At 42.8% G+C, this 26,653-nt stretch overlaps 1 protein-coding gene across 1 annotated transcript; it reads left to right on the forward strand.

Moving 5' to 3' along the window:
• The first annotated feature begins 1,444 nt into the window (after positions 1-1,444).
• Positions 1,445-25,249, forward strand: gmnc (geminin coiled-coil domain containing). The gene is made up of 6 exons (XM_028574057.1): positions 1,445-1,485; positions 10,211-10,355; positions 20,436-20,547; positions 21,223-21,308; positions 22,343-22,459; positions 24,257-25,249. The coding sequence occupies exons 1-6, from the start codon at positions 1,445-1,447 to the stop codon at positions 25,247-25,249; spliced, it is 1,494 nt and encodes a 497-aa protein (XP_028429858.1).
• The last annotated feature ends 1,404 nt before the right edge of the window (positions 25,250-26,653 follow it).

A 26,653-nucleotide genomic window follows, 5' to 3' on the forward strand; every position in this document is an offset into this window, starting at 1 on the left:
AGTATACAGTAAGTTGCATAATAAGGGCTTTGGGGTCCCTCTGTAAGTTACTTCGGAGTACAATGGTGCTGGAGAAGGGGTCAGCCCTATATTCCCACATTTCTAAGAATTTTATTTTGACTGAAAATTAGGCCCTATGTTCCCACATTTCTAGGACATTTTAAAAATTGTGTGTTGTGTTCCTACATTTCCCTTCAATTTAAGCGCTAACCTCCCACAACATGTTTTAGGGTTAGGGGTTAGGGTAAGGGGGATACAATCTGATACAAATTTATGAAAAAGGAAATGTTATTTTGAATAAAACTCTTAGAAATGTGGGAACATAGGCACGCTCCCATGGAGAAAGCCACAAGCAGCAATACAGGAAACCAAGCAATCAGCCCGGGCATGTTTTGAACAGGCACTGCACTAGTCTGACCAATGAGCGGAGTGAACGTTCTTGCGTGGTTTGTACTGATGCCATATGGTGAAAAAAAAACATTTACAAAACTTAACAAACTTAGTTTATAAACTGATTCGGATCACAGCAAACAAATTATAGATATAAAAATATGACATCCGTAGGTTCACTTTACTGACATTAAAATGTTTTAAACTGACGGCAGACACATTAAGAAAAGACTTGTAGAAACAAGATCTAATGCCCATTTATGCCATGTCTCTAACTATCAGATGTGCTCATTCTTACATTAAATTAGATTCTAGATGATGTTTTGCTGTTGACGCTGATCGGTGGGAATCAGATCGTTGTCTCGTGGATGAAATCTGACTTTGGAAACTTTTAACCACCACCTGTGAATGGAGCTAAAGGACCTGACTTTCGGCTTCATGTTGAATAAAGTGCTCTCAGAGGTCTTTAAACGGACAAACTGACTCGACTGAAAGCAGTTACTTTCCACATCTTTCACCGCTGGAACACTAATCTGTTTTCATCAGATGCCACTTTGAAAACTCCATTATCTCAGTGAAAATCTAACATAAGCGTTTAATCCCTCAAAGAAAGAAACACTACTTGAAATATTTTCGCCTGTATGATAATCTGACGTTGACATGCATTATCTGTTACGCTCAAAGATCTGACAGTTTCAAAAGGAATGTGAGGTTAAAAGCAAACATAATGCTGTAACGAGCAGGCGGTTGGCGGCGGCTGGCAGGAGATTAAAGGCGGCAGCTCGCCGTGAGCCCACGGCTGTCAGCAGCCTTCGACACATTTCAGACACCCAGCGAAAGTTTGATGGACGGCGGCGTGCTGCGGGCCAACTGCCGACCCGTGCAGGTTTGTAAAGGTTTTTTAACGTTAAACTAAAAACAGGAGTGGAGGGAAACAGCGTTGATTGATGACGGCGGGCGTACGCCAGCCCACGCTGCCGGGATTAGAAAGACGACACGGCAGCAAACATTTCGACCATGAGTAGATGTTTCGAAATGCGTAAAGTCAGCAAACATGAAACATGAGCGGAGCGTCTACACCTGCTACCTGCGCAGGTATAGCTGTGAAGCTCAACACGAGATCAATTCTGTATTTCTGTCACTATATTGTATCTCTGTGTAATAATTTGAACTGACAATTTAAAGGGTTAGGGGTTAGGATTAGGTTTAGGGATTAGGGACCCTGAAACCATTGGAACCCACTCATAGAGTCCATAATCCCTCCCCAGTAACCACTACATGTCATGTCACTTTTTCCTGTATGCACTTTAATACAAAGCACGTAATGATGTCTCAGTGTTACAAAATCTTGCAGGTGACCGCCCTAAACACTTTTAAGAGTACTGGTATTGGTTTTGAGAAGTTTAAACATACATAACATAAGTAATTCATGGCCATTTTGTTTTTACTTCTATGGTACTTTATTATAGGCCTACTCAGTAATAATGTTTCTTAGGCTGCAAGGGTTGTGCAATATGTGTTGTTTGTGGTTGTGATGTGCGTCAGTAGCCTAAATGTTGCTTTGTTTATAGTAATAAAGTATATCACATTGTAAACATATTTAGCTGCTAATACTGTGGAACTCAAGGACACTTTGTGAATTTTGAAAGCAGGACTTTAACTTTACTTACTTTACTGGAATTGTTGGGTCTTTGTAAATTATAGAGTGGGGTCTAGACCAGCTCTGTCTGTAAAGTGTCTTGAGATGACTCTTATTATGATTTGATACTATAAATAAAATTGAATTGAATTGAATTAACTTGTAATGGAGTATTTTCACATTGCTGTATTCATACTTTTTGCGTCAGTAAAAGATCTGAGAACGTCACACCAGTTCCAGCACAGATCTCAAAAATATCGGACACATGATGAAATACGGCTGTGATTTGGGTGAACTGACCCTTTTTAGACTCAACAAGTAAACAAAGCGTGTGTGTGTGTGTGTGTGTGTGTGTGTGTTTGTGTGTTTGTGTGTGCTATTGGCAGGTATCTGACGACCTGATTGATGCCAGCGGCCCCCTGCGACAGGGAAACTGGCAGCAGCGCTCTGATTGGTGGATTTCACTCTGGTCTGAGCGTGCTCACTGGGGGACACTCTGGCCCGGTTCCATCACTACGGTGACAAGAGACACCGCTGCTTAACACACACACACAAACACACACACACAGTTTCACTTTTGTACTTGTGAGGACCATCTAACTCTAACCCTCCTCAAATTGAAGAAGTGAGGACCGAACTCCATGACCTGACTCTTTAGAAATGTCCAGACTTTTCAGAAAACACTTTTTAAGAGGTACACAACAAGTTAACATTGCATGTTTCAAATATATCAAACAGTCGGCGCTTCAAGTGTTTTATGAGTGTTGACATTTGTATTTTTTCTCCTTGGGAAAACATTAATCTTAACACATCCTCAGAAATGAACGTTGAACGTGCACAAGCTGTGTTCAACCAACAGCAACATCTATTTTTTTCTCCGTATTTAATTTTCTTTGTGCAAAATCACAAGTTTCACAGTTTCCTGAGGAATATCATCTGTCAGTCACACTATTCTCCCCTGACAAAAAAAAAATATAGCTCCCATAGGTCATTTGTTCAAGCAGCAATTACTACATATTTACGTTTATAGCGGAGGCGCCATCAAGTGGCCGTAGTAGTTATAACGTGAGCAAAGCAGGAAGTAAGGTGAGGAAGTATAAAAAGTCAGTTTGGGGTGGACGTTTGGCTACTAAAACCAAGGGGTTAAGCTTCGCTTCAGAACGCGAACCTCCGATGGCGCCATTTTGTTGCTACAAAGCGATCACCTCCTGTTAGCATTCCACTGACCGCCATATTCTTTTGACGTCACTTTGACTGCGAATAACTTTACATCTGAAGCGTTTAAAGACTCTATTTGTCCGTTGTTTATTTCTAAAGAAACACGACAATGTATAAAAGGCTCCATTACCTTGTAGCTCACGTTATGGCTCCGTAGCAGACGTTTTTGTAAATATAAGCTAACGATTGTGTCATAACCACGAGACTTACTGTCGCACAGTAGAGGAATTACCGTATAGTACAGGAGAAGCTCGCAGGCAGTTTGGACTTCCATTATCTGTTTAGGTTTAATTACTAATGTTAACTAGCATGTTAGTGATCAGTAATTACTAATGTTAACTAGCATGTTAGTGATCAGTAATGAGCCTGTGTCTATGTTATCTCCTTACATATCCCTACACTCTCCGTCTCTGTAAGATTGGGAATGATTGAGATTTCTCTTGGCACAGCTACCAGAAGACTTCACACTTTCAGACAGGTTGCTCACGTCACATTTACGTTGTCTCTGTCAGTTGGAGGCTGCGCAGTAAAGCAAGAGATCACCGGAAAAGGGCTTCTAATAGCCTTCACTGGTCTCCGTCCAGAGCAACGGGGTCTATTGGTCCATTATATATATGTCAATGACTAAAACACAGGGCTTTGAAGTTCATGTGAAAACACAAGACTTTCACCCAGGAAACAGTTTTTCATGTCCTGAAGAAGTTAAGGAGAAAACACAAAACTTTCACCCAGGAAACAGGTGATCATGTCCTGGAGAAGTTAAGGAGAAAACACAAGACTTTCTCCCAGGAAACAGGTGTTCATGTCCTGAAGAAGTTAAGGATCATGTCCCCAGGAAACAGGTGAAGTCCTGGAGAAGTTAAGGAGAAAACACAAAACTTTCACCCAGGAAACAGGTGATCATGTCCTGAATCATGTCCTGTCCTGAGAAGTTAAGGAGAAAACACAAGACTTTCACCCAGGAAACAGGTGTTCATGTCCTGAAGAATTTAAGGAGAAAACACAAGACTTTCACCCAGGAAACAGGTGTTCATGTCCTGAAGAAGTTAAGGAGAAAACACAAGACTCACCCAGGAAACAGGTGTCACACAGTAACAAATTCAAAGTAAACAGCGAATTTTGTCTTTACTTTATCGAACAGAGCTACGTCACGTTCTGCGTCACGTGGTAACCTTCAGGAAGTGAAGTAACCTCTGATTTGAACCCAAACCACAGTTTTTTTCTAAACTTAAAGTCCCAGTGTGTAACGTCTTAAGTTGTTCATTATCTAAATCTGTATTGCCATTCACAAACGTGTCCTTACTTCCATAATCAATTCCAAGTATTCCTATTGGCTTGAAATTTTACATTTGCGTTTGCATGAACTGGGGTAGACGCTCCATATTCATGCTCCATCTTGAAATAAATTACCCGGTAAGGGACATACAGGACACACTGCTCCGCCTTTCGCGTTTTTGCTGTCACATGATAAACTCACATGTGCTGCTAATGCTGCTAATGGGTATCGTAGCTTCCCGGCAACTTTGAAGAAGGAAACATGGAGGACCACACATATTCAAAATCCAAATTTCAGGAACAGGAGTCTTCTTCTTCAGAAAAAGAAAAAGGATATTGAAAAGAGCAAGAGACCGGCTTTTTGTAGCATGAAGGCTATCTTAGCTGTAATACCTACTCTGAACTGCGTGGTGCGAGAGAGTTGATTGCGATATATGATCTCAACACTAGATGGGAGAAATTCCCACACATAAACCTAACCAAACTGGGACCATTTCACAATGTTAATGTTTAAAAAATTGCAACCGTTATGTTCATTAGTTTAAAGGAATAAACGACTGATATCCTCGTATGGTTTTGGAGGATTTTGGTTTTGGTTTAGAGATAAATCAGCTCTAATCTGCCCTCTTCTGTACGCTCAAAGTACACAGACAGGTACTTACAAACATTTGTACTAAAATCCCTTCCAGCTGAATCAGTGTTTGATAAATGACTGACAAACATTACTACTCCCCTGAATAGTTCGGCTTCTTTCTTTCTTTACTACTACTACTACTGTTACCGTGACGACCAGCGTTGTTGGCTCGCCAGTTGCCCCTTCAGGCTTGGCTGCTGTTCAGACATTCGGTGCAGCCTGCGTCCCCCCCCCCTACACACACACACACACACACACACACACACACACTCACTCTATAGTATTTGGTTTAGAGACACAACAGCCACCAAGAGTTCTGCTCTACAGTCCTTTTTATACTCCGTGTTTGGATGCTTTTGAGGCGGCTGCTGCATTTGGTCTTTGAGGGGATAATGTGTGTGTGTGTGTGTGTGTGTGTGTGTGTGTGTGTGTGTGTGTGTGTCTTGGACTTACAAGGCCACTGTCACCCTCAGAGTGCCACGATTTGTCCCCTTGCAACATCACAGATGAGGGTCTTTGCTCTCCGATTCTTCTGTTCTCATTTCTGGATGCTGACAGAAAAGTGATTAAACTTAATAACCCGTCTGTCATATAAGAAATGAACCTTTGCATTGATAGTAACATCTGAAAACAAAAGAAAAAGAACATTAGACAAATCACGGTTTGAAATACCACGTATATATGCATGGTTAACTTCTCTCTAACTTCTTAATCCGACGAGCCAGATGATTTGATACACAGAACTATCTGAGAAGCCGTCATTTAAAAAAAATAATACCTGGCAGGGGATTGGATGATCAATCTGTCTATAAATGCTAAAACCAGTATGTGTCTTACGTAACTTAGACATGTGACGATATGTTAAGTATGTTCCCTAAATTAAAATAAGTCAGCGTTTACTTTTGGTTTCACGTGGGACATAAACAGCGGTTCACCTGGGTGAAAGTCCTGTGTTTGTTTGACCCATCAGCCTTTCTACGCAGACTTTGTCACACTTTATACTACGTAAATCTTACACACTTTCTGCTACACATCTAGTTAGGTTTAGGCAACAAAACTACATTGTTAAATTTAGGAAACGATCGTGCCAAAGGTTAAAGGACAATTCTGGCGTAAAATGAACCTAGGGGTTAATAACATATGTGTACCGAGTCAAACGTTCTCTGGGATCTGTTTTCATGCTAATCGAATGTGTCTCTAGCTTTAAACAAGCTACCGCAAAACTGGTGGTTAGCTGCTAATGCTAGCTTTCAGGGCACTTGGTAAATCCCTATTTTATACCAGTAAAAAGGCTCAAAATAGCATCACACTTAAACTGTAGCATAATGAGGGTCCCTACATGTAAACCGAAGCATTGAGAACTTTGGAAGTGTACAGAACGTTTATTAAAAAGATAGATTATAAAGACAGTACCGTTCGTGTTTACATTCGGGCGCCATCTTGGAAAACAGTCATGACCAGTTGAACCATGAACGCTGTGCAACCAGTAACCAGTAACATTGCTCAAGCACGGCGTTCGTGAATCGACTGGTCATGTCTGTTTTCCAAGATGGCGACCAAATGTAAAAACGAACGCTACTGTCTTTATGAACTATCTTTTTAATAAACTGTCTGTACACTTACAAAGTTCTCAATGCTTGGGTTTGCATGTAGGGACCCTCATTATGCTACCGTGGAAGTGTGGTGATATTTGGTATAAAATAGTGATTGACCAAGTGCCCCTAAAGCTAGCATTAGGAACTAACCACCGGTTTGCGGTAGCTTGTTTAAAGCTAGAGACACATTCGATTAGCATGAAAACAGATCCCAGAGAACGTTCGACTTGGTACAAATGTGTTATTAACCCCTAGGTTCAAATTTGCGCCAGAAATGTCCTTTAAGACCATTTCTGACAGAAAGCCCTGAAGTCTAACTTCTACATCAGGGGTGTCAAACTCATTTTTGGCTATGTTCCCACAGCCCTATATTCCCACATTTTTAAGAATGTTTTTTCCAAAATTAGGCCCTATGTTCCCACAGTGCCTTTTTCATAAATTTGTATCAGATTTTATCCCCCTAAACCTAAACCTTACCCCTAACACTAACCCTAAAAAATGTTGTGGGAGGATAGGGCTTAAATTGAAGGGAAATGTAGGAACACAAGACCTAATTTTGAAAATGTCCTAGAAATGTGGTAACATAGGGCTGTGGGACCATTTACAGAAATGTTTAATATGCATTGTCCTAATACATACATCTTAAGGCTGTGAATTTGTTCTTTTGTATTGACACTGCAGTCTCGAGGCAACACTTGCATATTGTTTGAATGACTGAAAAATCATTAGTGCACACGCTCACACACTGAGGTATTTTGGGCTGTTTTGGGGACATTAACTGCTGTGTTAAACCGAGCCGTCTTAGAGCACAGCTCTAATATGGAAGTAATGAAAAGTTATGGATCAGATTTTAGATTTAGAGGCGTTAGTTTGCTGGATTCCTGTTGGGATTAAACCAGATTAGTTTGTGGAGTGGAGGGAACCTGCTGAGAGAACAACAAACCAGCAGTCAGTCCATGACTTCAACCTGCTGCTGGTGGAGGGTTCAGGGCAGGCAGTGCCTTGCTCAAAGACATTAACAGTCTAGCATTAAAAACAGATGCTCTCTGAGCACGGTGGTCAGGGAAGCCGTCCGACTGAAGAAGGAGTCTTTCCGGGATATGTTATCCCGGAGGACTCCGGAGGCAGTTGCAGGGTACCGAAGGGCCCGAAGGGCTGCAGCCTCTGCCGTGAAAGAGGCAAAGCAGCGGGTGTGGGAGAAGTTTGGAGAAGACATGGAGAAGGACTTTCGGTCGGCACCAAAGTGCTTCTGGAAAACTGTTCGCCACCTCAGGAGGGGAAGGGGAACCATCCAAGCTGTGTACAGTAAGGATGGGACACTGTTGACCTCAACTGAGGAGGTAATAGGGCGGTGGAAGGAGCACTTTGAGAACTCCTGAATCCGACTAATACGCCCTCTATGTTAGAGGCAGAGCTGGAGGATAATGGGGATTGTCGCGATTTCCCAGGCGGAAGTCACTGATGTAGTCAAACAACTACACAGTGGCAAAGCCCCGGGATTGATGAGATCCGTCCAGAAATGCTCAAGGCTCTGGGTGTGGAGGGGTTGTCCTGGTTGACACGCCTTTTCAACATTGCGTGGAAGTCTGGGACGGTGCCAAAGGAGTGGCAGACTGGGGTGGTGGTTCCCCTTTTTTAAAAGGGGGACCAGAGGGTGTGTGCCAATTATAGGGGTATCACACTTCTCAGCCTCCCTGGTAAAGTCTACTCCAAGGTGCTGGAAAGGAGGGTTCGCCAATAGTCGAACCTCGGGTTGAGGAGGAACAATGCGGATTCCGTCCTGGTCGTGGAACAACGGACCAGCTCTTCACTCTCGCAAAGGATCCTGGAGGGAGCCTGGGAGTATGCCCAACCGGTCTACATGTGTTTTGTGGATTTGGAGAAGGCGTATGACCGGGTCCCCGGGAGATACTGTGGGAGGTGCTGCGGGAGTATGGGGTGAGGGGTCTCTTCTCAGGGCCATCCAATCTCTGTACAACCAAAGCGAGAGCTGTGTCCGGGTTCTCGGTAGTAAGTCGGACTCTTTTCAGGTGAGGGTTGGCCTCCGCCAGGGCTGCGCTTTGTCACCAATCCTGTTTGTAGTATTTATGGACAGGATATCGAGGCGTGGTCGGGGTGGGGAGGGGTTGCAGTTTGGTGGGCTGGGGATCTCATCGCTGCTCTTTGCAGATGATGTGGTCCTGATGGCATCATCGGCCTGCGACCTTCAGCACTCACTGGATCGGTTCGCAACCGAGTGTGAAGCGGTTGGGATGAGGATCAGCACCTCTAAATCTGAGGCCATGGTTCTCAGCAGGAAACCGATGGAATGCCTTCTCCAGGTAGGGAATGAGTCCTTACCCCAAGTGAAGGAGTTCAAGTATCTTGGGGTTGTGTTTGCAGTGAGGGACAATGGAGCGGGAGATTGGTCGGAGAATCGGGCGCAGCGGGTGCGGTATTGCATTCAATCTATCGCACCGTTGTGACGAAAAGAGAGCTTAGCCAGAAGGCAAAGCTCTCGATCTACCGGTCAGTTTTCGTTCCTACCCTCACCTATGGTCATGAAGGCTGGGTCATGACCGAAAGAACGAGATCCAGGGTACAAGCGGCTGAAATGGGTTTCCTCAGGAGGGTGGCTGGCGTCTCCCTTAGAGATAGGGTGAGAAGCTCACTCATCCGTGAGGAGCTCGGAGTAGAGCCGCTGCTCCTTTGCGTCGAAAGGAGCCAGTTGAGGTGGTTCGGGCATCTGGTAAGGATGCCCCTGGGCCTCCCCTAGGGAGGTGTTCCAGGCACGCCCAGCTGGGAGGAGGCCTCGGGAAGACCCAGGACTAGGTGGAGGGATTATATCTCCAACCTGGCCTGGGAACGCCGGATCCCCAGTCGGAGCTGGTTAATGTTGCTCGGGAAAGGGAAGTTTGGGGTCCCCTGCTGGAGCTGCTCCCCCCGCGACCCGACACCGGATAAGCGGACGAAGATGGATGGATGGATGGATGGCTCTCTGAGCAGCAAGTTCTCTCTTCACGTTCCCAAAGTTTAGATCGTAAATAAGAAGCCTTTCAGTAAACATCTGCATGAGGAGGATGGGTCCCAAAACACCAGACTTTTAACAGAGAAATGGATGTTGGTGCCATGGTACTACTTAAGGGGGCTGGTGTTTTAACCCAAACACCACATTCATTTTCTAATCTTATAGCTGCAAAAAATAATTGATTAGCTGTCAATTACAGAATAATTGCCAACAATTTTTATAACCGATTAATCGGTTTTGAGTAATTTTTTTTTTTTTATGACAAAAAAGTTAAACTTGTCTAATTGCATTTTAAGCTAACATACATAACGTTGTGCATAACGTTAGCTTAATGTCTCCCTATTCTCCCTGCTGATTCCTCTGTACAACACACACACACACACGCACACACACACTTACTTATTTGCAGGAGGAAATATCAAATCTCTCTCTCTTTACACTTCACTAATCAGAAAGAACGCTTTGTCCAACCAGAACAAACACATTTACAACGCCTCAGTGGTGGCACACTCTCGCCCACACACCCTGACCTCTCCTGAGTGTCATGTGACCCCGCAGGCAGCCAATGGGAGGGCTGTCAGCCGACGATCTCACCAGGTGAGTGTATTGTTGTAAGAACAGAGGGAGGCATGCTGCCAGGCGACACCTGACTCCTCTCCACTGTTAGAAGTGTTAGTAACGTATCATTAGCTGTCACTCATTTTCAACATAATCTCATTACTTTAAGTGCTGGTGGTTTAATGTCGTTGCCAACAAATGTAACAATACAGGGTTTTTTATTGCAGCAATGAAGGTGAAAAGGTAACGCCGAGATTGTTAAATGCTCTTACAAATGTGACGACGAAACTCAGATTAAAGTGAAATACAGTCTTCGCTTCACATTTAAGAGATTTAACATCTGCTACAATCCAGTTTTCACCAGCTATTTTCATCAGACAAGCTCTGATAAAGCCACTGTACTCCAGGCTGTTCTCATAAACCTGTATAATATAATATTATAAAAATACATATATTTATGAAAAAGTAAAGCACTGTAATTGGCATGTATTCAATGTATTTATTGCTGTATGCACCACATTGACTGCTGCTGTGTAAGAAAGCTGTAGACCATGTAGGGAGGAGTTCGTGGTGGATGTCTGTCTCCTAAAACACAGCGCTTTCAAGCCAGGGAGCGGAGTTCGCTTCCTGGGGAAGACAAAAGACTTTCACCCAGGAAACGTGTGTTTGTTCCTGGGAGTGTTTTAATCCAAACCAAGATCTTTTTCCCTAAACTTAAAGGACAATTCGGGCACAAGACTGTACCCTTCACTATACAAGCAGGCGCCATTTGGGGAAAACAGTCATGACCGTTCGAATGACGAATGCTGTGCAACCAATAACCAGCAACACAAGCAAGTGGGACTGGTCATGACTGTTTTCCCAAGCTGGCACCTGCCTGTATACGTGAACGGTACTGTCTTTCTAAACTATCTTTTTTAATAAACTCTTTGCACACTTACAAAGTTCTCAATGCTTTGGTTAACAAGTAGGGACCCTCATTATGCTACCATTGAAGTGTGGTGCTATTTTGCGCCTTTTTAGTGGTGTAGAAATAGCGATGAACCCTCTCCCCCAAGGCTAGCGTTATAAGCTAATAATCGGTTTGCTCTAGCTTGTTTCAAGCTAGAGATCCATTCAATTAGCATGAACACAGATCCCAGAGAACGGTCGACTCAGTACACATATGTTATTAACCCTTAGGTTCATTTTGCGGAATTGTCTAACTAGTCGTTTTGCCGGCTAAACTGTCTCCTAATTTTGTAGGATATTATACGAATTGGTGTGCATACATTTTCGTACGATATTGTGCGAACTCTTTCATGAGAATGCGTTAGCTGTACTCCTACCTGCTCAGCAGCAAAAAGCACACAGACACAGGAGCATTTAGCAGATAAAAATACAGATATTATATATAGTTATTAAGAGAGCTGTTCAGCATTTCTTTGAAAAGAGATAATCTATTTATGCTGAATTGTATCAAATATAGTTCCATTGTTAATACCAGGAGGTGTTTTTTGTTGATTTTTTTTTAAGTTGTTTTCGGTTTTTCGAATTTTGGACCTTTTTCTGGCGTCTTTTTACTCCCAATGACACCCATGTGAGTACGGACCCTAGTATGATACAACCCACCAAAGGTTAAATATATCTGTAGTACGTGAACCAGCTGGTTCGTCCCCTTCAGTCTGTGACGGGAGCCCCGGGGCGAGCGAGGTTAGAGGCCTGGAGGTGTTTTCTCTCTCTCTCTCGCGGGGCTTTAATTGGCCCTGAGCTCAGCAGGCTGTCATTGTGGACGTAGAGGAAGCTTAGCAGCACGAGGCAAACGGCGCACACACACACACACACACACACACACACACACACACACACACACACACACACACACACACACACACACACACACACACACACACACACACACAGAATGAAGTTAGAGCAGGTAGACTTATACATTGTGTGTGTGTTAGGGGGCAATAGATGTCCCATGTGTCCATGTTTATGTTTTGAGGGGGGTAGTTAATGTGTGTGTGTGTGTGTGTGTGTGTGTGTGTGTGTGTGTGTGTGTGTGTGTGTGTGTGTGTGCGTGTTAACCTGCCTGGTTAATCCTGAGTGTGTTTGTCCCCCGCTGAGATGAACTAAAGACAACAGGCTGGAACGTCTGACTTCTGCACAGGAGGTCACTGCACACACACACACACACACACACACACACACACACACACACACACACACACACACACACACACAATCATTATAGCATTACTTTTTATTCTTTTGGAAGCTTGGCGGTCCCTAATAATATAAACAACATTGTGCTACGAGGGTACTATTACAATAAGGAACATAATGCATAATAATAGAAGAAATAGGAAGCACACATTTGAATAATTCACTGACATGCATGCAAAACAGAAACAAACTAGGAGAAGTCGTCTAGGCCAAAATACATATATACATATATACTTCACTTACACATACATGTATACTGGTACTAAACACTTGCACATAACTATAAACTTCACTTGTAAAGGCATGCATAACGTGTGAGTATATAATGTGTGCACAGAATCACACGAACACAGTGAAAACTCAGGAGGTCAGGGTCTGAGTCCCGTCTGAAACCAAAAGTCAAATTAATGACTTAGTGACTTGTATACGAAACAAATGTACTTCTTTTAACCCAAACTATGGACTTTTCTTAACCTAAACGAGCATTTTTACTTTAACCATGTGTGACGTTAACTGGAAGTTGCTACCACAAGGTGTTGAACATGTTTGACTGCAGAGGCAGATTGTTAGTAAAGTCATGTTTAGATCGGAGGGAGTGGTTGTCAGTGTGTGTGTGTGTGTGTGTGTGTGTGTGTGTGTGTGTGTGTGTGTGTGTATCTGGACGTCCAGTAGAGAGCAGGCTGCTGGCAGTCAGGCAGCCGCCGCTGTTGTCCAACAAATCCTCTGGTCCGTCCCCCTGTTATTAGGATCCCAGCAGGGAAGAGGTGTAAGTCGGGGGGGGGGGCGGGGGTTTAACATCTGTCCCACTGAATCTGAGTTAGACCACCAGGTAGCCCACCTGTAGCCCTCTGCCGCTCCACGCTGCCCTACTGAGGGGTAATTAGCTGTTTGTGTAAATGTCTGTCACCTTTAAGGCTCTGTGTTCATCTCTGTTGGAAAAGTGTAAACGTGTACAACGTATCCCCTGCTGGAGAGATCAGAGCTTCAGTGCCTGGCTCAAAGGCCCATCAGCGGAGACTCATTTCACTAAATTAAACCAGCTGGCTGCACGATACCCGGGGCTACAGAGGGTCAGTAATCCGCCGGCCCAGTTTTGGTTAACTGCTACGGCAACCCGGAGGCTCGGTTTAATTGGCAGAGGGCGTTCTGATCCGCTGGCCTCAGATGAGCGCTCAGCAGGTCGCTGAGAGGACCACCTGCTGACCGACCCTCCCATACACACCCCCTGACACACACACACACACACACACACACACACACACACACACACACACACACACACACACAGAAAGTAAGATTGACCTGCTCTACCTGTGACGGAAGAACCACACAGCGCTGACGATAATAAGCAGCTAAGCTGATGTTAGCATCTAGCTCAAACTAATATCTGTTCCATCCTCTGGGATTTTAGGTCAAACTTGAGACTTCATTGTTCTCACTCTCAAAAGTCTTTGGGCAGTTTAGTTTTTAACATTCTCCTTTTTTGTGACTCAAGGTTGGTTGGCTCCTAAAAAAAAACCAGGGATGCTCAGAGTTCACGTTCGCGGAAGAAGTTGCATTTCTTTCAACCAATCACAATCGCCTTGTGACGGTGGCTCTGCTAAACAGTCTCAGGAAGGAACTGGTTTTGGTGGAACATTTGCACCCCGCAAAATAAAACTCCACATACAATATTAAATGAAGTTAACTGTTGACACAATACAGTAACGTGAGCGATTTAAATGAGCTGATAAATGGTTAAACCTCACTGACTCTTACCAGTGTCTCTCCGTGTGTACTTGGTCCACAGCAATCCCACCAATCGGCCCCAAAACGTCCCAGTCAGAGAGGAGATGCCCTAAACATATTCTTTGTGAATCTTTACAATCATTCCCTGAAAAAACCGAGCAGGACCTGCCTTGTTCACCATCCAAATCTTCTTCACAACTTGACATTTTCAGCGTGGAGCTCGCTAGTTCGAAGTTTGTTGTTTCCTGAAATGAATAGAGCGTTGTAGAGCTGCCACCTCTTAGTCGATTAGTCGACTAATCGGTAGTTTTGGTCTTAGTCGACTAAGATTTCTTTAGTCGATTAGTCATTTTTTATGCTTATTCATGCTTAATTACTCATTTCCAAGAAACTTCTGAGCACATATATGGTAAACTCAAGATTTAAAGTGGAGCTTTTGCAGGATTAATTGTGGAGAAACTCAGTTTTACAGATGGTTAATTAACTACATTTATATTGTGCTTTTCTAGTCTTAACGCACAGCTCTGTCAATTAAATCAACTAATCGATTAGTCGACAAAATCCTATAAGTGTTAGTGGACTAAGGAGTTCTTTAGTCGAGGACAGCCCTGGAGCGTTGCAGGGCGAAGACCATCCAGCGACTAACCAACGAATGCGCTGCCGTTCATCCAGACTAAGCTCAGGACAACGAAGATGGACGGTAACAGCAAGCAGCACACTCCTCTCCGCCACTCAGAGGGATTCAAACCAGCAACCTCGGGGTGGGGGGGAGGGGGGGGGGCACAGTCCCTCTCCTGCAGCCGCCACATATGGCCGCTGCCGCTGCGTTCACATTGCTGCTATTTGATGCCCGCTGGCGAGGCGATTAACCCCCCTCCACGACCACTTAACCAGCCACAAAAGCTAATGGGGGAAGTCAAATGTATTGGTCGGCCTGTTTCCCTGCAGGGGGAGGGGGGGGGGGGGGGGGATAGACGTCTGCTGTTCCTGAAAGCGAGTCTGGTTTACCGGATGTACAGCGCGGGTATAAAGCCGGATGTCAAACACTCTCCTTTCCTTCTGATATCTCTGCTATCTCTTTTTGCGAGGTGACCTTCGCTGCATCCGGGTTTAGTGACGTCACAGACGGTTGTGATTGGTTTAAAGAAACACAAACAGTGCAAAAAGAGCGTTTTTTTTTTTTTCCAAGTCAGACCATTTTCCAGCACTACTAAGACCAGTCCTTTCCTTTCTTTTCCTTGTCTCCTCTTCTCTCTCCTCTCCTCTTTCCTTTCCTCCTGACAGTATCTTCCTCTACTTTCTTGTTTCCTTCTCTTCTCTCCTTACCGTTGTCCCTCTTTCCTGTAATCTTCTCATCTCTTCTCTTCTCTCTGTTAATGTGTCATCTTGTTGGTATGTCAGTTTGTGAATTAAATTCCTAATTATTGCAGCAGTTTAACTGACCTGCTGTCAGATTATAGTTTAACTCACTGTGTGTGTGTGTGTGTGTGTGTGTGTGTGTGTGTGTGTGTGCGTGTGCGTGTGCGTGCTCCGCTGCAACTCTGTTCTTTAAAATGAAGCAATTTCATTTTTTCTTTTTTAAGTAATTGTTCATTTCTCACACTGCACTGTAACTTTTATTCTTGTATTTCACATCTGTCTTATTCTATTTTAGCAGTTTGGATATTAACTTTAACTGATGCTTTATGTAAAACCCTTTGAACTGCCTTATTGCTCAAATGTACTATAGAAATAAAGCTGCTATATGCACTATATGTTTCATCGCACAGTACTATATTATAGTATTTCTTTTTTCCAAAAACTGTGGTCACTGCCCCCCCCCCCCAATAAAATGCCCAAATGGCTATTTTGCAAAAATAGTCCCTTATGCTGCTAACTAACCACTGTATTATATTAATGTCTCACACTTCTTATAAAGTAAAATGTGTTTAAAAAAACGTTTTTCTGTGCATATTTTGCTTTTATTCATATTTCTTATTTGCATATTAGTCTTTCTTTGATTTAACTTTAACACACACTGCTGATTATCTATCTATCTATCTATCTATCTATCTATCTATCTATCTATCTATCTATCTATCTATCTATCTATCTATCTATCTATCTATCTATCTATCTATCTATCTATCTGTCTATCTATCTATCTATCTATCCCTTTCTGAGTCCTGCTACCTGACAGAATGACTTCACCTTCAGCGACAGCGTTTACTCTCAAACTGAGGCTGCAGCGTCACCAGCTCCGAACAGCTGATTGGACAGACACACACACACACACACACACACACACACACACACACACACACACACACACACACCTGTCTCTCTCTCTCTCGGCCTCAGTCCGCGGTGAGGAGTCCTCAGCTGCACATCAGGACGCTCTCACTTCTCCTGTCAGGAAACATTTACTCATCATCCAGCTTCATTCCGGATTCACGTGCAGAAAAATAAACTCCTCTAGCCTTTTCATTTCATCCACGCGGTGTTTTGCTGGAGCCGGAGAGTGTGCAGCAGCGCGCAGTTACGCACAGCCTGACGCAACACGTGCCGAATAAAAACGGAAGATCTGCGGGATAATTCAGCGCGCCTAGCAGTGAGTTCACGTGAGTTCATGTCTCAGCTGTAACAGATAATGCATGTTTGGTGAAGAAGCTGCAGTCAGGTTTGATGTTGTTTGGAGTTTTGTTTTAATGGAGTCTGGCGGGCAGGTGAACTGCCGGGACGCAACAGGTGCAGAGAAGAGCCGAACAAAGTTCTGTAATGCTGCTTTAAAAGTTCAAACGGGTTGAAAGAATCTTGGAGAACACGTTAAGGCTTTGTGTAAGAAGTAAAAAGCGCAAGAATGTTACTGCTCAACCCGCTGCAGGACTTTAACATGCTGCAGAACTTATTGGCTCATCGTTTGCGCACCAAACATGAACTTAGAACAGATGAAGATAAATGATGCCCAGGGGCAGAAGCAGATGTTGTAAACATTCAGGGCTCAGCCCAAACATAAAGTTGGGTCCCTGGGCACGCTCCATTTAATGATTATATTTTTCAAGTTATGTGATAAAAGAATGCCTACAAATCTGTACATCATTTGAGAAAAGCATTATAGTTTCCAAGATAGAGTGGGAGAACTAACTGTTCTCCCACTCTATTTATGAAACCAGAACACAACACATGTTGAGGATTTTCACTGAAAAGAGGCAAAAATTGTCCAATGTTTTCTATTTTTTAGTTGCATAAGATATGTACCATAGGAACGTAAACTGCATTTGTAATTTTGAAAGCTTTCTGTTTACTCTGCTGGAGTAGGGAATCACAGAATGAATGGATGGCCACGTTTCCGCAGTAACACAACTTGTATGGCTCCGTTGATTTTGCCGGCCCAGTCAGAGAGACTGAGGGGAAATGACACAGAGCTGAAGTTATTTGTCCTCGAGTCAAATTTGACCCATTTTTAAAAAGTTTCAATGTCAGAAATTTGTGTTTCTTTCAACCAAATTATCAAAGAAACTAACGTGGATGGTTCAGTCCAAACATTACTCTTCACAGGTAAAATAAATTATCAGTTCTAGTACTTTTATTGAATTTGGGTGTGTTATTTAATGTTATAGCATTGGGAAAAAAAGACAAAAGAACGTTGAAAAAAAATGACAAAAATGTTGGAAAAAGCTTCAAAAACATCCAAAAAAATTGCTGAAAAAAAATCGACAAAAACATATAAAAAAAAACAAAATCGCTGAAAGAAATCTACAAAAACGTCAATGACAAAAAAACTGGAAAAAAATCAACAAAAAAATCAGGAAAAGTGACAAGTGTCGAAAAAGAACAACAAAAGGTTGAAAAAAAAAGTTTTCATTTAAAATGTTGACCCAGGAAAAAAACAAAAAGTTGTGTGCTCGACGGGAAGACAACACAAGGGTTAAAACCACTTACATATTCAGGGCTTTTGGAGAAAACATTCTGGGCTGGAGACCCAGAAACCACCACCCCCCACCGGAGTAAACATCAGCATTAACTCTTCCAAAACTGAAATGCTCAAATAAAGCAACCTGTGCTACACAGTGTTCATGTGAATTTAGAAAGGGAGATTAGAGATTATTGCTGATTGCTAAAATTAAAAATGCAATCCAATATTCCCGTTCTTCTGCAATGAAGCCATTGTTAAGTGTTTACTATTTCATCCATAGTTGAATGTATAAAACATATAATGTAGATAATGACACTCATTGCAACAAGGGTACAAAATCTGCACCATCCACCAGCCAAATGCTTGTTGAAATATGAAAGTGGCTAGATTTCATTTACTCAGCAGAATGGTAATCTAAAGAGTTGGCGTGTAACATTCAGCCGGTGGACAAAAAGCTTATTTTGCACTATGGTTGCAACCATAGTGCTGACTGATTTCCTTGTTTTATTTTATTAAATATAATATGATATTACCTGAAAATTCAGGGATTTATAATCTGCATTCAGAGTTTAAAGTGAAGTGCTGTTGGACTAATACAGCGAAAAGTACGTGGACAAAGTGTGTGGTATGTTTTTATAACCCGTTCTCACTGCCAATTTATCAAATTCTGACGCTTGGTCAGTGTCTCTCAGTGTCAGATACCGACGCGAAAAACCCCCTTCAACGCACCGGGCAGGGCAGCATCAACGGGTTGCTGTGCTTCGGTTGCCGCCATGTTGAATGGAAACAAAAAGCTGCTTGGTTGCTTCTCTATCGTCATCGTGTTAAAAAGGCCAATAATGTGATTGGTCCACGCAAATTTGTAATGGAAGCAGGATAGATACATGTACAGGTTTACAGCCTGAGCTGCAGGGCGAAATCAAATCGCCAGCAGATCGGGCTGGGATTACCCGGTCTATCTAAATATGACACTGAAGGAGACTTTTTGCGTCAATAACAAACACCAAAGGCAGCTGACCAAGTGTCCGTATTTGATGGGATTCTTGGGCTTCGTAGGGACCGGAACAGAAAAGGGACATCAGTCCTTTTTGCGTTGACATTGTCAGTTTACCTGAAAGAGGACTCAGTTCCCAGTCTTATTTCATGTCTGTCATGTCAGGTATGAGTATGGTTCGTTTCGGAGGGGTCCGAGTCCCTTTGGAGTGATCACATATGCTTCAAAAAATGCTGAGTAATAGGTCTGAGTTCTTTTGGAGGCCTGAAACGGACCAAGTGTAAAAAAAAAATGCCCTCAGTTCCAATGAACATGCGTTTAAATGCCCCAGCACACAATGATATATTAGACAATATAGTTGTGCACAAAGCCAGCTCCATTAATACAATGTTTTCCCCGATTTGGGTGTGGAGCAACTGGAGTGTAAAGAAACATTGCGTAAGAGTCCAGTTACACCGTTACCTGATATCAGGGTGTCCACATACTTTTGGCCATCTAGTGTCATAATAACTGTTTTATTTCACTTAGTTAAAAGTTTGTGTTTATCATCACCATATCAACATACGTTCAGCTGGCACGTGCGCGTGCACACACACACACACACACACACACACACACACACACACACACACACACACACACACACACACACACACAATGCGTGGTACTATCTTTGTGGGGACTCTTCATTGACATAATGCATTCCCTAGCCCCTTACCCTAACCTTAACCATCACAACTAAATTCCTAACCTTAACCCTTACCCTAACCTTAACCATCACAACTAAATGCCTAACCTTAACCCTTACCCTCACCTTAACCATCACAACTAAATGCCTAACCTTAACCCTTACCCTCACCTTAACCATCACAACTAAATACCTAACCTTAACCCTTACCCTCATCCTAACTATAACCTAATTCTATCCCTAATCCTAAAACCAAGTCTTAACCCTCAAACAGCCCTTTAAAGTTGTAGGGTCCAGCATTTTGGCCCCACAAAGCTGTCCGGACCTCACAAGTATAGTGGACTTCCGGTTTTTGGACCCCACGAATATAGTTAAACAAGAAAAACAAAAGCTGATTAAATTAGACTTTAGTATAATAGAAAGTAGCTGGTGTGTAAGGAACACACACACACACACACACACACACACACACACACACACACACACACACACACACACACACACACACACACCCTCCCTTTCCTTCATTCACACACAAACTCTCTCCATCTCTCTGTAGGGAATCCCTCTCCTCTTCCTCCTCCTCTTCCTCACCTCTCGCTCCAGGACTTGTCCTTTGGCTGTGACACTGTTGACGTTTCCATGGAAACCCTGGCCTCCGCTTGGACCCGTGACCCCTGTGACTTCAGCGACCTCGCGGAGAAGTCGTCTGCTTGGGGTGAGTCTGCAACAAATATTTTATTTGATTTATGTAGCACATAATATCACAATAACGTTACATTTAAGAGACATTAAATAAAATGAGACATGTTTTGTCCTCAGGGGGCTCGACACATTGGGCTCTCTACAATTATCCAACAACACATAACATGAAGAGAAAAATAAAAAACATAGAGTCTATGAAATGAAAAAAGGGACAGAAGAAAGGAACAATACGATTGAGAAAATAAAGTTACTAAAGATACTCTTACAAGTAAAGGTTAAGCATTCTAATATCTATTTAAGTACAGAAATAGTGACAGGTAAATGTACTTAAAGTATCAAAAGTAAAAGTATTCATCATGCAGAGTGGCTCCTATATTTTTACTCCTAGGGCTGCAATAACCCATTATTTTCATTGTTAGATTAATGTGTGTATTATTTTCTGGATGAATGGATTGGCCCTCAAATGGTGAAAAATGTGGATCGGTGTTTCCCAAAAAGCCCAAAATGACATCCTCAAATGTCTTGTTTCGTCCACAACTCAAAAGATATTCAGTTTACTGTCACAGAGGAGAGAAGACACTAGAACATATTCACATTTAACACGCTGACATCACACAAGTTTGCCTGTTTTTACATAAAAAATGACTTAAACTGTCTCTGTCTGTCTGTCTGTCGGTCTGTGTATCAGAGTCTGAGTGTGATTTTACCAGCTCGCCCCCTGCTGGTCAGATGTTGACTGAGCAGCTCTCCCCTCACCTCCAGAGAAACAAACAGGTACTCAAACTGTTCATCACTTTAACTTCCATCTATTATTTCTCTGCAGCAACAATAATAAGCCTACTTGTTTTACTGATTAGGTCAGATCCTACGCGATCCTGCTCATCCAGACAGTAGATTTCTGCAGCAGAAAACTAGAACTAAGAGGTTCAGCCAATCATTTGTGCTGGCAGCAATTAGACTTCTCAATTAAAAACTAAAACGGTATTTGGTATTTTAACTGCATCATCGCACAATTATGCAACTCCCTGGCACATTCATTTCTCTTTTTATTGCTGCCAGTCTTGCACCTTTGATAGTATTTTTAATGTAGGTTTCTTCCATTGCTTGTCAGAAATTCCTGTTCTCTTATGTAGGCCTATGTTGTTATATACTGTACTGTCTGTACTGACCATATTTTAAAGTGTTAAGTTTCTTTTCTTTGAGGAGATGTGTAAGACCACATGAATTTCCCCTTGCAGGATAACAAAGTTGACTTTGACTTTGACCAGTTACTAAAGAAAGGTGCTTAGAAAACTTCATGGAATTTTTTTAAAGAGTAACTCAACTCTAAAATCCACTTTTTAAGTTAGTAAATCATACATACAGTGTCACATTTGATTATTTGATATATGTACAGTACAGGCACACCTGTGAAGGTAAAACCATTTCAGGTGACTACCTCATGAAGCTCATTGAGAGAACACCAAGGGTTTGCAGAGTTATCAAAAAAAGCAAAGGGTGGCTACTTTGAAGAATCTAAAATATAAGACATGTTTTCAGTTATTTCACACTTTTTTGTTAAGTACATAATTCCATATGTGTTCATTCATAGTTTTGATGCCTTCAGTGAGAATCTACAATGTAAATAGTCATGAAAATAAAGAAACACATTGAATGAGAAAGTGTGTCCAAACTTTTGGCCTGTACTGTATGTCAAGTGCAAAAGCAGTAATTCTGTCATCTTGACCAAAACAAAAACAGGATTGAGACTAGTTAACTTCCTGTTGTGTGTTTGACTCAGCATTAATTTGGTTTTGAACGGTTTACAGCTTCAGGACACTCTGCTGCAGAGAGAAGAGCAGCTGGCCAGACTGCAGGATGAGAACAACAAACTCAGAGAGTTCCTCAACTCTTCTTTTGTGAGGAACCTGGAGCAAAAGGCCAAGGTTCGTTCACTATCATCTCCATTAACTCTGTTGCACTTCCATAACATAACAACCATAACTTCCATAACAATTTCCATAATGCAACTGGATTTAATAAGACCTACGCTGCCCTCGTAACCAGTGGCGGCGCCAGAGATCTTCTTTTGCTGGTGCTTTGGGGTTGCTCGATGTTTCAGTGAGGGTGCTCTGAAATTTTGAGTTTACCTTGACGCAAATAGGCTAACGTTAAACACGCTCGCGCAGATACCAACCCACCTCCGCCGCGGTTTACTAAACGAGCGAACGAGAGAGATTGATTTAAAGTTGCCGATGCAACAGCACCATAGAACTCTGATTAGCCCACCAAACATATTTCAAATACCAGCCAACAAGCCGGGTTCAAACAATCATTACTGGAGCTCTCATACATTGGTCAGAAGAGTAATGCAGCAGGCCAAATACACCACACACAGCCAAGCACACACATAAACACACACGCGCCTGTATCCTCACACAGTTTTCACACTTGCACGTATGGTCAAAATACTGTAGTCATATCTGTAGTGACCTATTAGATCTAAATAAGCCACTGAAGGCGAACACGTTTTCTGGGCTAAAAATAAACCGATGTATAACTTTAGATTCGGCGATCCATTTATTAACATTTCTGTAAAACACATGTTTACTGTAATGTTCTTCTACGAGACCGAGATAAGAGTAAAGTTCTTGCATGGACCCCTATCAGCTGACTCCCCCACTGTGGCCCGGCTGTGTGATCCCCTGGTCTGATGTCATGTACAGCAGGGTGACGTTAGGCATCCTCAGCACCAATCACAGCCGTGGTCAGATCACCTTCCTCCGGCTGCTTCTCTTGGTCCCGGTTGGTGACAGGTTCACCATATCTCTCAGTCTCATTTACAGGTTTTGATAAAGTCTCCACATCTTGACATTGAGGGAGTAAAAAACTATCCATTGCTAGCGTTAGACTCACTTCTCTAATCCTAACGGCTCCAAATACTGAGCTCTTCTTCTTCTTTGTGAAAACGTTACTGCGGAAGTAAGGTCAAACGTTCAATGTGTGCTGCGGTGCTGCACACTTTGGCCAAATACGATCACCTGTGTTTTTAGCCTAAAAATAATAGGTTTGTTTTATTAATGTATTTATTCATTTTCAAATATAAATTATACTATTTACACATTAACAATTTTTATTTATTTATAAATCAACCACAGCGATTTCTTGGGGGTGCTAAGGGGTCGCTATGGCAAACCTAGGGGTAGCTACAGCACCCCCCTAGCCCCTCCCTGGTGCCGCCGCTGCTCGTAACAGAGACTTTTCGTTTTAAATCTGCAGTTCTTTTCTAGTTTTTTCTCTCCTCTGTGACAGCAAACTGAATATCTTTCAGTTGTGGACAAAACAAGACATTTGATGACGTCACCTTGGGCTTTTTGGACAACACCAATCCTCATTCTTCACTATTTTTTCACATTTTGGAGACCAAACAACCAATCTATTCATCCAGAAAATAATCAACAAATGAATCCACATTGAAAATAATCGTTAGTTGCAGCCCTAAATGTATGAACAATCTCGAACAAGACTCAAGCCTCTGCAAGCTGATTGTTTCTCAAATCAGTTGAAAGAAATCAGTCAAGCATCAGTCCATATCGTGTTTGCCGCTTTAAATTGGACCTTTCTCAATTAGAGAAAAGTTTCTGTCCAGTTTAAAGTTTGTCTTATGAACAAACCTGGTATTATTTAGAAAAACCCAGAGAGGTGTAAATGTAATCTTGCTCTGTCCTTGTTCCCCCTCATAGAAACTAACCGCTGATGGGAGAAGAAAGCTAAAGAGAAACCTGATGCACGTCGATGATGGACCTTTCCAGAACCACAGTCATCAGCTCGTAACATCGCAGCAGGTCAGCAAGAGAGTCTGCAGGAACCTCACGGCCGAGTTCTGCTCCGAATCCTCGGAGACTTCTTCTTCCTCCGAACCAAACCTGGACCTCTGGGTTTTACGGACGCTGGGACTGAAGGACCGAGACACCATCGACACGTCCAACAACTCCTCATCTGGATACAGCCTCGGCAGTTTAGTTTATGATGCTTCAATCGCTTCTTCCTCATCCTCCGAATACACTCTCAACTCCTCTTTCAGCCCTCCAGTCACCCGTTCCACGCCTTCTTCCGTCCAAAGCTGTTGCCAAAGATCCACACAGCAAACCAATTGTAGGTACAGTGCTGAATCCAACTGTGTTAATCATGCCGAGTCCCCTCAGAACTGCACAAATTCCCTGGTTCAACACTCAGAGTTCACTGCCTCTGCACTGACCGGACAGTATGAAGCTTCTGAAGCTGTGATCAGGAGCTGCCACACATTTACTGCCTTCCAATCTCCACTACTAACAGAAGAACTACCGTTCACCCAGTCGCCAGATCAAGCAGAGGTCTGCTCCATCACAGCCTCGAGTCAAGTCCAAACTCTGGAGGGAATCCCTGCAAAACATCCGACTTACTGGTCTCCACCAGGAGAGAGAGTCCCTTTCTCCCCAATCCTGTCTTCGAGTCCTGTCATTAAACAACAATGGACACCTGTACGCGACTGCAACCCGACGAGTCCGTCCGTGGGAGTCTGTAAGCCTCCAGCCATGCCCCAGATGCCTCGCAGCCGGACAGATTTGGCGTTCAGTATGTCCCTCAGCCCGTCCAGCAGTGTCAAGACCCACAGCTTCCCCCAGGGACAAGCTTTTGTCCGAAAGGACACCGGGGGAAGGTGGAACTTCACCTGGGTGCCCAGACAAGAACCATAGGCAGCTTAAAAAGCTCCAGATTTCGTGTAGTTGTAAAGGACTACATTTATATAGCGTTTTTTATCTAGTCTTAACGACTACTCAAAGTGCTTTACACACCCCATTCACACAGACATTTGTACAACGATATGATACGATTAACATTCCCACACCAATGGCGCAGGAGATTCAGGGTTCAGTGTCTTGCCCAATGACGACACGTAGACTGGGATCAACTGGGGCCAGGGATTGAACCACCAACCCTCCGATTGGTAGACACAGCCAGTGTCTGAGCCACAGCCGCCGTTGCTAAGTGAACAAGCATCCCAGCTCGAACTTTCAGAACTTTAAGTCCATGTTGAACTTGTTGCTGGCTTTTCAGACTTTGTTCTCGGTCCTCGAGGTGGTACTGATTGCACAAGACCATGCAAGTAGCGAAAGAAAGGCCTGAAAAGCTGCGTTTCATTTTGTTCAACGTCGTCACTCAAAGTTTAGAATACAAGAGGAATGGAAAAATGCTAAATAATCAATTGCTAAACTGCGGTACCATGAGACTAACATGAGATTTACAGTACATCTAGAGGCAAACTGTGGAACATTTGACAGTTAAACGTAGCTAATTTACTTACAATAAGTGTAACATAAAAAATTAACAGGACTGCCTAAAATAATGTCTTAAAGTTTTTTTATTTTGTTGGTCTGTGAAACTGCCACAAAAAATATAAAAATATCAGTAATGATCTTTGTGTTATATTATCATATATATTGAATACACTGAAGAACAGGAAAACATGTAATTGGTGCTACAAAGTGACAACTGCCGCTGAACAATAGACTGCCCTGAATTAAGCAGTTTATTATCAGTAAACTATAAACAGGAACTACAGATATTTTAGCCTAAAGTGAGTGCTAAAATATTTTATTTTAAAGCTGCCAGGGTTGGGTAGTGCCCAGTGAAAATTGAATGTTGTTGAGTTTGTGAAAGACGTGACTGCAATTGTTGCTAACCCTGTTTTTACACAGCTGTTTGGTACAAATTGGTACAAAAAGGTACAAGATATAACTGGAAATTAACAGTTCTAGCTAGCATTTAGAGTAAGCCATCTAGCCGTCTTAACACAAAGCACTTTTACACAAGTTAAGCATCTACTGAATTTGTGACTGACTGCAAACAACACCACGGAGCTTTTGTCATTTTTGTATTATCTAAAAACCACACGTGCCTAAATATGGATTCTTTCAACCCGTTCTCACTCCGAACTCGTAAAATACGGACATTTGGACAGAGTCTGTCAGTGTCTGAAGTGACAAAAAAAGCGCCCTTCAGCATGTTTAAATAACGTAGCAGGGAGAGCAGCAGCTACACAGGGTTTAGTGAGTAGTACGTAAGGCCGAAATTCCGCATAGGGAGATTGGTTGTGGTGG

This window comes from Perca flavescens, chromosome 3 (genome assembly GCF_004354835.1).
Source record: "Perca flavescens isolate YP-PL-M2 chromosome 3, PFLA_1.0, whole genome shotgun sequence".
Taxonomy (NCBI): domain Eukaryota; kingdom Metazoa; phylum Chordata; class Actinopteri; order Perciformes; family Percidae; genus Perca; species Perca flavescens.